Source organism: Girardinichthys multiradiatus, chromosome 8 (genome assembly GCF_021462225.1).
Source record: "Girardinichthys multiradiatus isolate DD_20200921_A chromosome 8, DD_fGirMul_XY1, whole genome shotgun sequence".
Taxonomy (NCBI): domain Eukaryota; kingdom Metazoa; phylum Chordata; class Actinopteri; order Cyprinodontiformes; family Goodeidae; genus Girardinichthys; species Girardinichthys multiradiatus.
The window spans coordinates 1,190,275-1,202,963 of NC_061801.1; the positions used below are offsets into that span (position 1 = coordinate 1,190,275).

Sequence of the window (12,689 nt, forward strand, 5' to 3'; positions counted from 1 at the left end):
TTTGTTTCAACAAGTCTATCCTACCGACCTATGAAAAGCAATACGTTTTCTGGCATTGATCAATCAGGAGTGCTCAGTGCTGCTAGGAAAGAAGCATATAATTTATTGTGCCTAGCTACTTTAATATTGTAGTACCTTAGTTTGAAAAAGCAAATGTTTTTAAAATCAGAACTGACCTTGCTTTGAAAGAGGGGAGAGTAACGACAGGGCTGGTAGAGGGGCATTGTTCGAAAAGGATGAGTGAAAGTGACTTGAGCAACAACTTCTCTGGTAATAAGTTCCCTTAAATCAGGCTTCATGTCACAGTGAAGGTGTCCTAGAAAGTTCCATTTACTCTTGAATCGGAATGACAATGACCAGGAGATAATGAAGAGACTCACTAACTGGCCAACCTTGGATGACCAACAAAGCCAAACCGCAAATTGTATCTACCCTAACTGGCCAACCTTGGATGACCAACAAAGAATGGACCTCTTTGTGGGGAGTAGATATGACAATGTAAATATGTTGCCAACTCTATCAGATGTGTGACACTTTTTACCTGCTGTCGAAGAAAGTTACCTCAGTTATGACAGCATGGCAGTTGCTGTGGCCGAGTGGTTAAGGCGATGGACTAGAAATCCATTGGGTTGTCCCCACACAGGTTCGAATCCTGTCAGCAACGACTGCTCTTTGAGCATACGAAGTGTTTACAATATAAAAAAAATCTAAGCATAAAATGTTATTGTCAAATTTGGTGAGATATTTGACAAGTTATGTGCAGGTTTTGAATTATGCTAATAAACACACAGTCCAGCAATCTGCTGCTCTAAGATTCTGTTACCTAAGTGGCTATTGGGACACTTGAAATCAGCTGAGTTCTTTTCTTCTTGATGTAAAACAAACCCACAACAGTTTGTTTCAACAAGTCTATCCTACCAACCTATGAAAAGCAATACGTTTTCTGGCATTGATCAATCAGGAGTGCTCAGTGCTGCTAGGAAAGAAGCATATAATTTATTGTGCCTAGCTACTTTAATATTGTAGTACCTTAGTTTGAAAAAGCAAATGTTTTTAAAATCAGAACTGACCTTGCTTTGAAAGAGGGGAGAGTAACGACATGGCTGGTAGAGGGGCATTGTTCGAAAAGGATGAGTGAAAGTGACTTGAGCAACAACTTCTCTGGTAATAAGTTCCTTTAAATCAGGCTTCATGTCACAGTGAAGGTGTCCTAGAAAGTTCCATTTACTCTTGAATTGGAATGACAATGACCAGGCGATAATGAAGAGACTCACTAACTGGCCAACCTTGGATGACCAACAAAGAATGGACCTCTTTGTGGGGAGTAGATATGACAATGTCAATTTGTTGCCAACTTTCTCAGATGTGTAACAATTGTTTTCCTATTGTCGACGAAACTAACCTCAGTTGTTTTTGCATAGTATTTGTTGTGGCCGAGTGGTTGGAACATACAAAGTGTTTACAGTAAATAAAGAAGCCAAGCTCGAACTGTTTTCGTCAAATGGGGTAAGATATTTGACATGTTATGTGCAGGTTTTGAATTATGCTAATAAACACACAGTCCAGCAATCCTGTGCTCTAACCCTTGTTTTCCTTCTGTCGACGAAACTTACCTCAGATGTTTGTAGTTTGGAGTTGCTGTGGCCGAGTGGTTAAGGCGATGGACTTGAAATCCATTGGGTTGTCCCTGCACAGGTTCGAATCCTGTCAGCAACGACTGTTCTTTGAGCATACGAAGTGTTTACAATATACAAAAAATCTGAGCATAAAATGGTATTGTCAAATTTGGTGAGATATTTGACAAGTTATGTGCAGGTTTTGAATTATGCTAATAAACACACAGTCCAGCAATCTGCTGCTCTAAGATTCTGTTACCTAAGTAGCTATTGGGACACTTGAAATCAGCTGAGTTATTTTCTTCTTGATGTAAAACAAACCCACAACAGTTTGTTTCAACAAGTCTATCCTACCGACCTATGAAAAGCAATACGTTTTCTGGCATTGATCAATCAGGAGTGCTCAGTGCTGCTAGGAAAGAAGCATATAATTTATTGTGCCTAGCTACTTTAATATTGTAGTACCTTAGTTTGAAAAAGCAAATGTTTTTAAAATCAGAACTGACCTTGCTTTGAAAGAGGGGAGAGTAACGACATGGCTGGTAGAGGGGCATTGTTCGAAAAGGATGAGTGAAAGTGACTTGAGCAACAACTTCTCTGGTAATAAGTTCCCTTAAATCAGGCTTCATGTCACAGTGAAGGTGTCCTAGAAAGTTCAATTTACTCTTGAATCGGAATGACAATGACCAGGAGATAATGAAGAGACTCACTAACTGGCCAACCTTGGATGACCAACAAAGCCAAACCGCAAATTGTATCTACCCTAACTGGCCAACCTTGGATGACCAACAAAGAATGGACCTCTTTGTGGGGAGTAGATATGACAATGTAAATATGTTGCCAACTCTATCAGATGTGTGACACTTTTTACCTGCTGTCGAAGAAAGTTACCTCAGTTATGACAGCATGGCAGTTGCTGTGGCCGAGTGGTTAAGGCGATGGACTAGAAATCCATTGGGTTGTCCCCACACAGGTTCAAATCCTGTCAGCAACGACTGCTCTTTGAGCATACGACGTGTTTACAATATAAAAAAAATCTAAGCATGAAATGTTATTGTCAAATTTGGTGAGATATTTGACAAGTTATGTGCAGGTTTTGAATTATGCTAATAAACACACAGTCCAGCAATCTACTGCTCGCATGGCAGTTGCTGCTCTACCGACTGGCCGTCAAACTAGTTCCTAACAAATTCGTAACATGGTCCTAACATTCCTAACAAAGTCCTAACATATCCTAACAAAGTCCTGCCGATTCCTAACAACTCCTAAAATCTTACGTTTTACGTATCACGTAGGTCATGCGCAGTGGGCGGAAAACAACAAAAATTGATTCCCCCGTTCTCTTTTTGTTTTGGCTCCTTTTTTAAAGTCGTGAAAAAATTGGTATGTGTCTGCTACAAATAAAAATCTCACTTTACATTATTATTTTTTACGTATTTTTCATTGTATCATTCAGGTAAGGAGCGACTTTTGCTTGATGAAATATTATGATATATGTGGCATCTGCTGTGATTTTTAAAGGTTTTAGGGATGACGAAGACGGGAAAACCGGATGCCTATTGGGCTGGTGTTATGCAGCTGTATGCTCAGGGGAAGTTTAGGTTTACCACCGGTAAGAGACCTGGAGGCAGAAGATGGAAGGCTGTCATCCAGCAGATAGACGGATGTCCACTGACTCCTGTCTTCAATCAGAAAGCTCGAACATTTGATATATTTGGGGGAAAAATTCCCTGCAAATGTGGCTATCATAAGGTAAGTGAAAATGTTTCTATTATTTATTTACAGTAGTTGTATAAAGTAGATGTTTCACACAAGTGCCTTTCACAATAACTGGTTGTGTGTTGTGTGTTTTAAGGTGTAATTTCACAAAGATGTGTTTGTTACCTTCCTCTGTATATAACATTAAATATTGAGGTTTACAAAATTCAGTCTAAAGTGGAAAACATTAAATGTTTTATCACAAATAACCTTTTAAAAGCATAGACAACAAATTTATTGTTGTTTTCCCACAGTCAGCTGAGCAGGCAGGTTCAACAGGGATTCAAGCACAAAGCAAGTCAGGTGCAGGGACAGCATCAGCTGACCAAGCCATCCAGAGCAGCCAAAGTGTAAGTTTGGCCCCAGCAGATCCAGCCACACAGAGCAGTTCAAATGTAAAAAGAGCCTCAGTACATCTTGCCATGCCCAGGAGCTCAAGTCTAGATGGAGCTGCAGCAGATCCCGCCACACAGAGCAGTTCAAGTGTAGGCAAAGTTCCAGCCAACCCCACAAAGCAGAGGACCTCAAATGCAGGGAGCAGGCAGCCTCAAAGCTTGTCAATCAGTAAATGCATGATTCCTGTCTGTCCATGGAGCACCGAGGTCTTAAGCCAGTTAGATCCTGCCCACAGAAACAAGTTCCCAGCTATTCTCACAACACAGCTGGCTCTGGACAAAAGGTGTGTGACATTGCTGAAACCACGAACTGTTGGAAATAGCTCCAGTTATGTGCAGCAAGCATTAGAAGAGTTGCACAGCGAGGAGTGGGCAAAGCGCACCATTTAATATCTGTCTGACTGTGAGCTTCACAAAAAGAAAAGTGCCTTAACCAGGAGTGATGAAGTGGTCTACCAGAAACCTCCACCGTTTTGCCCCCTTCCTCTTGCACAGTGGTTTGAGACAGTGCATGCCAACGAAATACTCTGTCACTTGGATGAGATGAAGGGTGTCATTACCTCAACATATGGCAGGATTTTAAAGCTTGACTCTACCAAAAAGGTATAGTAAAATCCAAAAATATTTCTCAATCCAATTATTATTCACATTTTGATGTTGTTACTAAAAATTCTCTCTAAACTAAACAGATCACAAAAAAACTTGCTGGTGGAATTGCAGAGACGGCTACGTGGATGACAAACGTCACCAACGAGTATGGCCAAGTTCTGAACTGTGTGCTAACCACAGGTGAAGGAGCAGGTTTAGAGGAGCTATGCCAAGGCATTGTCTTGCGTTTTCAGAATGCTGGGGAGCCAGAGCCAGAAATCATTTATGTTGACAGAGACTGCTGTGGTGCATCAGGTGTGTGATCTTATGATTATTATTTTTTTTGCACTTAAATGTAGTGTTAAATGTCCAAATAATAAAAAAAACATGTTAGGATAATTAACACAATTTAAGAGAAATATATTTTGAACAGGTTTTTATGGCCTATGTAACAGTTATGTTTTATGTCACAATCTTAATAACATGAGCCCTGAGTCATCAGAAAAATAAATACTGCAGAATTTAATTATTTGAGTTGTATTTAGTTTTTTCTGTTTAAACCTCCAGTTCTTGAGTGGTTTCGACCATGGAAGACAAAAGTGAGACTGGACATTTTTCACTTCATGAGACGATTCACAGCAGGTCTTACCACAGAGCATCATCCTCTTTATGGCACTTTCTGCTCCAAGTTGTCCTGCTGCATTTATGAGTGGGATCAAGAGGATGTGAGTCACCTTAAAGAAGCCAAGAGGTCAGAGCTGAAGAAAAAGTATGCTGGTCATCTTCCCACAGAAGCACAAGTTTTGGCCAACATTAGCTCCAGTGAGCTTGCTAAACATTGCCGAAGAAGAACCAGAGGTGTAGAAGAAACCCGGAACCTCATCCAGGGATTATTAGACTCCATGTGGGGACTGACTGACACCTCAGGTTTACGCCTGATCAACCCTGAGAGCATGACACGTGTGTGGCAAGTGCAGCAGAAGCACCTACCTTGTATCCAAGATCCTCCTGGTGTTGAACTGTACACCAAACTGGGCTCAACACAAAAGGGAGACAAAGAAGTGCAAACCTTCAGATGTGGCAGAGGGTCTTCTTCAGTTGAAAGCTTTCATCGACATCAGTGTACCTTTATACCAGGTAAATAGTAACTAGGTATTTTTTAAGTAATTCATTATTGACACACCTGCCTGAGTTATTATTGTAAATTTAAAAATGTTCTTCGGATAATAATTTATGAAAACTAACTCTTCTTTGTATTTACTATTCAGAAATTATTATCTATAATTTCTGAAAAGAAATGCAAACAAAGAAGAGTTAGTTTTATCATTTCATAAATGCACCCAATCTTTGTAATGCCTTTTAAACATTGTTTTTTAAGGATGGAGAAGCAATGCTGTGCACACTCAAATGTATATACTTGAGGGTGGATTCAGATGGAACATGAAAAGAGCTCAAGATGCTTTACATATGAGTTGTAGATCACACACTAAACTCTATGATGTTCGTCTGATGTCCAACATCAACACCCTTAGCAACAGAGTGCTGGGTCATGCAGTCTTGCCAGAGTTCGTTCCTCCAGGCAGCCCCACTGGTACTGAACTTTTACCTATGAAATTATACAAAAATACTCTTTTGTGTACAGTAAATTTAAAGTACAATTGTAATTGTCATTTGTGATAATCTTTGTAGGGGAGCGCATTGCTGTGGAGTATCTTTTAGCTCAGTCAGACAGAGGAGACCTATTAGGTCCCAAGCAGGACAGCGAACTGGGAGTTGTTTTGCCAGAGATGCAAGCTGAAGTTCTGGAGGAGGAAAGTCCTGATGTCACCATCAGTGAGGTCACTGACATCTTCATCAACAGCCCTCTGAAGGTGCCACAGTATGATGACCAGTTGGAGATGTCACCCCCTAATACTCCTTTTCTCCAGGAAGGGTCATCTTCCACTTCATCTCAGGTAATGTGATCATTTCATTATAATGAGTTGATTTATTTTTAAAGACAAAGGTTCATTTGTATGTATTGTGACTAATTTGGGATTTTCATATTAACAGAACCAATTAAACTCATTTGTTGGATGCTTATACATGAATGTTTCCCCTTCCAATGTATTTGTCTAATTAACCAGATTATGATAATTGGATACGCTATCATCAGGCACTGAATATGGCTATTGATGGACAGTTTGATGATCTGAAACTTTTATGTTAGAAAGGCCTTGGCATCGGGGACTAAAACATAAATGGAGATCATGAATATGGAGGATAAGCTTCTTTCCTATCCAAGCATATGTAACCTCTGCTGTCTCTCCTGCACAATTCTCAGGAAACCAGTTTTGATGCAAGCCCTGTCTCTCACACTCATACCGTTGGTCCAGTCAGAGGTGCGCTTACTGATGACAACTCCTTTAGTGGACCAAGCAGTGCTTCATCCCAGGTAATATGTGACCCCTGTGGGTTTGGAGCGTGCACCACTTCGTAGCTGACTTATGTTGTATGCAAAATGTGGGGATGAGGTTTGTCTTGTTATGAAATCACATTTCCATCTTAGCCTCTGTTTTGGCTCTATCCACAGGTACAGTATTCTGCCTCTTTTATGTGCTGGGTTAGTGTTGGTTGGTTTGCTTACATTTCTCAATATATACCCCTGCATACTTCATTCATACACAGCATGAATAAATCAGAAACAGATTTCAGTGCCTGATGTTATGCTTTAATTTGGTTTATTAAGACTAAACAAGTTAATTCTTTATTTTTTTCCTGTGGTATGTGGGCATTTTTCCTTGGTACAAATGTGGATTATCCAGTCTGAGACCAGCGGGGAACTTACAGAAGATGACACCTCCAGCAGTCCAAGGAAAATGTTTCAGGTAACGTAAATAAATGCTTAATTTTATATGATTTAGTGTGTATGTATGTCTGTATATCAATTGTTTTTATTCTTTTAAGGATACTACCCGGTGTGATTCCAGAGGTTTTCCTGGATGGGAGGCTATTGACAATTTGGCGGAGTATCTTTTAAGCCTCAATCGTACGATAACTGCGCTGTCAACCACAGAGGTGGCAGAAATCATGCAACTGTATTCTGCTTTACATGCCATGGACAAGCGGCCCTCCAAATACACCCTAAAAAGTAAGAAGAGAACCTTGCCAGGACCATGGAGAGCTTCCCGGAAACGCAGTGGCTCTGCACCGGGTCAACAGGCAGCTGAAAGGTGACATGTTATTTGACACAATGCAAAATTTGCTTGCATATTAACTAAAGAAAGCCAAGTCACGTTTTGCAAATCCTATTTGTAATTTAAAGTTTTAAGACTAGAAGATTAAGCTGATCAAACTGAGGAGAGTAATTCAATTACATTTCATTACTGCTTCATTCAAATTACTGTTAATGAATTTGCAATTTTTCTGCAACTTTAATAACCTGTTTTCCACACAGGCTGTTCATGACCCATGGCCAGGCTGCCCAGAGACCTGACACCACTAGAATCACTGAGTGCATTTGCCTCAAGCTACTAAAAGAATACCAACAAGCGAGGAACCGACCAAAAGACTGCAAGGGAAAAGTTCTGCCCATTCCACAGTCAATTGTGCAAACCTACTGCCATGTTAAACAGCTGCTTGAAGACTGCCAGCCCATACAAGATAAGACCAACTTGTTGTTAGTCACCATCAACAACACCACAGTATGTGCCTGGTAAGATGACTTTTATTTCTAAGAAATATTGCCGTTTAGAGATGTGCTTGTCCTAAAAAGTCAACAATTTGTATTGTACTATTTTTCAGGCTACATGGGCGACAGAAAAGAACAGACCGAGACACTCTTCTGCAAGGAGTACAGCTTCCACAGAAGGTGTCTGTGGCTGAAAATTCCCAGCCAGATCCAAGACAGCTCCCCTCTATTCCTGTTGAACATGGACATAAATGCATGGAGTTTCAGAAACCTGAAAATCGTGAAGGCGAGGCAGTGATACGTCCACGCGTTGGTGGTAAAACTGGCTCTTCAAAGCATTGTCCTCCTTATTCTAAGACTGTTTTGTCATTATCATGCCAGCAAGGTCACTCTTCACCAGGCCCAGCTCCTACCTGCTTCTTGTATGCACAGAGTCAGCAGCCACAATCACCTGCTTGGCCTTATTATGAGCAGAATCAGATGCCAAAACCCCAATCTGCTTCCAGTTTCTGCTACAGTCCATCAGGCCCAGTGTGGACCTCATCTGGACAAGGACAGTTCCCACCGCTGGCTATTCCTCTATCTTCATTGCATCAGTGCTGTTCACCACCACTTCATGCATCAGCTCTGGCACCTGCTGCTGATGTAGCAGCATCTTCATCATCAAACATAAATCGTCACAGGAGATGGAGACAGAATAGGGCAGAACTAGAAGACCAGGAACGTCTGGCAAGGGGGGAACCTCCCAAAAAGCGGCAATGGAAACAGGACTACCACTATCAATGTTCAGTTTGTGGTCAGGCCAAAAACAAAACGACTGGTCATACACAGATTAGGGGAAAGTGGTACTGTCCAGCCTCTGGACAGACTATTTTGCAATGGAAGGAAACTTTCAGCAAGCAGTGAAAGCTAAGAAAGATTTTCTTTGTATAATGGTTAGTTTGTTACTCTGATGTTCTGATGCAAAATGTTTTGAGGCATTTGATTGACACTGTCTTTTGTTTAAACAATTTTATTTACGCTTGATGTGCTCAGTCTAGTACTGAAAATGTGTGAAATCTAGAATAATTTCACAGTTGGGCCTGTATGTTTTAGTCAGCCTTTGGACAGTGCTTAACACATGTCCATTTATAGTGACAGATCAGTGTACGTGGTTGTGTAAGAACAGGTTTAATACATGTCGCTGATCATAATTTGATTGTGTGTTGTGTGACCTAAATGATGTTGGACCTCAATAGTAGTAGTGACAGAAAACAACCAAAATAGAGATAATTCCAATGGTTTACCAGATAGAACAAAATCTTGAGGGTAAAAAATGTTGAACAGATAGTTTTAACAATAGTAGTTAGAAATTAAAAGTCTGATTATATTATATTATCATTTTTCCTTTCCCCCTTCTTTCCCCCTTCCCTCCCCCTTCTTCCCCCTCTTCTAGCAGTCCCTTTTGCCCCATTTTATTTTTGGCCGAGTGGTTAACGCGATGGACTTGAAATCCATTGGGTTGTCCCCACACAGGTTCGAATCCTGTCAGCAACGACTGCTCTTTGAACATACGAAGTGTTTACAATATACAAAAAATGGTGAGATATTTGACAAGTTATGTGCAGGTTTTGAATTATGCTAATAAACACACAGTCCAGCAATCTGCTGCTCTAAGATTCTGTTACCTAAGTGGCTATTGGGACACTTGAAATCAGCTGAGTTCTTTTCTTCTTGATGTAAAACAAACCCACAACAGTTTGTTTCAACAAGTCTATCCTACCAACCTATGAAAAGCAATACGTTTTCTGGCATTGATCAATCAGGAGTGCTCAGTGCTGCTAGGAAAGAAGCATATAATTTATTGTGCCTAGCTACTTTAATATTGTAGTACCTTAGTTTGAAAAAGCAAATGTTTTTAAAATCAGAACTGACCTTGCTTTGAAAGAGGGGAGAGTAACGACATGGCTGGTAGAGGGGCATTGTTCGAAAAGGATGAGTGAAAGTGACTTGAGCAACAACTTCTCTGGTAATAAGTTCCTTTAAATCAGGCTTCATGTCACAGTGAAGGTGTCCTAGAAAGTTCCATTTACTCTTGAATTGGAATGACAATGACCAGGAGATAATGAAGAGACTCACTAACTGGCCAACCTTGGATGACCAACAAAGAATGGACCTCTTTGTGGGGAGTAGATATGACAATGTCAATTTGTTGCCAACTTTCTCAGATGTGTAACAATTGTTTTCCTATTGTCGACGAAACTAACCTCAGTTGTTTTTGCATAGTAGTTGTTGTGGCCGAGTGGTTGGAACATACAAAGTGTTTACAGTAAATAAAGAAGCCAAGCTCGAACTGTTTTCGTCAAATGGGGTAAGATATTTGACATGTTATGTGCAGGTTTTGAATTATGCTAATAAACACACAGTCCAGCAATCCTGTGCTCTAACCCTTGTTTTCCTTCTGTCGACGAAACTTACCTCAGATGTTTGTAGTTTGGAGTTGTTATGGCCGAGGGGTTAACGCGATGGACTTGAAATCCATTGGGTTTTCCCCGTGCAGGTTCAAATCCTGTCAGCAATGGGACCTCTTGGAAGATGCATTGTATAGTGTTTACACTCACCAATTCAGCTATATGTTAAATTCGATCATCAAATGTGCTAAGTGTAGGGAATGGTTTCCTTTTTCTATGCAGCCATTGTCCAACCTTTGCAATCTATGATTTATGGCAATGACATGACATTAAAAGACGAAATCACATGGACTAAGGAGGGAGAAGCAGCATTCACAGAGCTAAGAAATCTGCTTCAAACAACAGTCACCTTAGCTCTGCCAGACTATAGTTAACCATTTACACTTTGTGTAGATTCCAGCCAGGGTTATATGAAAACAATATTAACCCATTCATTCGGATCCAAAGACAGGCCTTTGGCATTTTATTCTAAAAGTTGGATCCAGTTGCAGCTGGATTTCCAGTCTGTCTGCAGGCCTGCACAGCAACAGCAGAAGCTGTGAAACAAAGAGCTGAAATTGTGCTGTGCCACCCACTTAAACTGAAAGACTCACAACAATCTGCACCGGCTGCAGAAGTAAAACCTTGGCTCAGCAGAGGAGGCATTAAAAAGGATGATATTTATCATTAAGAAAATAAACCCATTTTATCAAAAAAATCTATCCAAAACAGCAGCCCATGTGACACATGGGGTTTGCCATGTGTCAAGAGGTGGGATGATACAACTAGTAAACTATCACTTCTACACGATAAATTTTTCTGACTATGCAAAAAACTTCTGTAGGTCATGCATCATCTGCTGTAAACACAATCCACAAGGGAACATGAGAACAAAAAGAGGCCAGTTTCCAGCAGCAGCACGCCCCTTTCAAACCATACTTATGGATTCCATAGAGTTATCATGGTCAGGGGGAAATAAATATTGCTTAGTGGTCATAGATGCCTTTTCAAAGTGGGTCGAAATATACCCTGCCAAACACTGTGATGCACTCACAGTAGCCAAAAGCCTAGTGACACATTTCTTCCCCACGTATGGTATCCCACAGTTTCTAAGGTCAGATAATGGAACTCATTTTGTAAATAGTGTAATAGAACTATGTTCTAAAGCATTAGGGTTTCAGTTAAAGAACCATTGCTCTTACCACCCACAAAGTGTGGGTCTGGTTGAGAAAACAAACGGAACAATAAAAAATAGATTAAGGAAAACAATGGAAGAAACAGAGAGGCCATGACTATCCCTGGTTAAATTATGGATGAGCATAACTCCACATCAAACTGGTCTTACTCCATTTGAAATAGTACATGGGAGGCCTTTTCTGCTGCCATCAGAAATAGATGACATAGGAAAAGCACAGCAGGAAACATCACTAGCTGAATGGATGAATAAAATGCTACAAGTAAAAGAAGCACAGTTATCCAGTAGTCTGCCAGTAAATTCTGCTCCTATTCCACAGAACAACCTGAGGCCTGGAGACCTGGTCCTGATTAAGACACTCCACAGAAAGGACTGGAGCACCCCTCGCTTGGAAGGACCATACCAAGTTCTCCTGACCACACCTACTGCTCTAAAAATTGCAGAAAGACCATCCTGGATCCACAAGAGCCACTGTAAGCCAATATTACCGTTACAGGAGCCAAACCAACCGACGGGGTAACAGGGAAAGATCGGCTACAAAGGGGCTGGTGACCCATAGGGTCTCAAACCGGTGAAGAAAACAACTGACCTGTGCCCAATTTAGCATGGCTTTTTGTAACTTGTGGACAGGACTGATAAGCCTGAACCTAATTCTGGTAGCAGGACTCTTTCTCTGTTTAAAGCAGGATCCACAGGATGCCACATCACACGAGAAGAGATGGACACCGGACGGCTCTCATCTCAGACCCCTAAAGGAAGGAGGAGGACATCTGTTTCTGCAGAACTATTGGTATCGTTAGGTGCACGAAACAGCTAAAGCACAAAATAAAACAGACTGTTATGTATGTTCTATCATGCCAGTTCATTCCCAAGGCCCTACAGTATATGTGAGAAAAATGAATTTCACAGAAGCAGCCTGTGCCTTCTCAGTAGGACTATGGGGTTATGCGAAACGTATACATTTTATTGTTCCCGGTCAAAGACCTGATGGAAGGAGAAGGCATCGAAGTGGTTGGTAAGGACAATGAAACGTACACA

The 12,689-nt window shown here is 40.8% G+C and overlaps 1 protein-coding gene, 1 long non-coding RNA gene and 3 other non-coding genes across 5 annotated transcripts; all 5 read left to right on the forward strand.

The window, feature by feature from the left end:
- The first annotated feature begins 582 nt into the window (after nucleotides 1–582).
- trnas-aga lies at nucleotides 583–664 on the forward strand. Its single transcript has one exon. It is a non-coding gene; the product is annotated as a tRNA-Ser (tRNA).
- Nucleotides 665–1,634: 970 nt separating this feature from the next.
- On the forward strand, nucleotides 1,635–1,716 carry trnas-uga. The gene has a single exon. It is a non-coding gene; the product is annotated as a tRNA-Ser (tRNA).
- An 812-nt stretch (nucleotides 1,717–2,528) lies between these two features.
- trnas-aga lies at nucleotides 2,529–2,610 on the forward strand. The gene has a single exon. It is a non-coding gene; the product is annotated as a tRNA-Ser (tRNA).
- Nucleotides 2,611–2,864: 254 nt separating this feature from the next.
- Nucleotides 2,865–5,070, forward strand: LOC124872785. Its single transcript, XR_007039356.1, has 5 exons — nucleotides 2,865–2,999; nucleotides 3,138–3,368; nucleotides 3,629–4,372; nucleotides 4,459–4,672; nucleotides 4,925–5,070. It is a non-coding gene; the product is annotated as an uncharacterized LOC124872785 (long non-coding RNA).
- A 17-nt stretch (nucleotides 5,071–5,087) lies between these two features.
- LOC124872982 lies at nucleotides 5,088–9,408 on the forward strand. The gene is made up of 8 exons (XM_047373437.1): nucleotides 5,088–5,494; nucleotides 5,736–5,948; nucleotides 6,047–6,312; nucleotides 6,681–6,791; nucleotides 7,162–7,224; nucleotides 7,304–7,569; nucleotides 7,794–8,051; nucleotides 8,141–9,408. The coding sequence occupies exons 1-8, from the start codon at nucleotides 5,260–5,262 to the stop codon at nucleotides 8,931–8,933; spliced, it is 2,205 nt and encodes a 734-aa protein (XP_047229393.1). The 5' UTR covers nucleotides 5,088–5,259; the 3' UTR covers nucleotides 8,934–9,408.
- The last annotated feature ends 3,281 nt before the right edge of the window (nucleotides 9,409–12,689 follow it).

Bases quoted from the DNA above. Each gene is read 5' to 3' on its own strand.
- LOC124872982 (XM_047373437.1), top strand. From the start codon at position 5,260: ATGTGGGGACTGACTGACACCTCAGGTTTACGCCTGATCAACCCTGAG. The intron at 5,949-6,046 runs GTACTGAACTTT...TAATCTTTGTAG, and splicing joins TCCTCCAGGCAGCCCCACTG to GGGAGCGCATTGCTGTGGAG. The intron at 6,792-7,161 runs GTAATATGTGAC...TGGATTATCCAG, and splicing joins CAAGCAGTGCTTCATCCCAG to TCTGAGACCAGCGGGGAACT.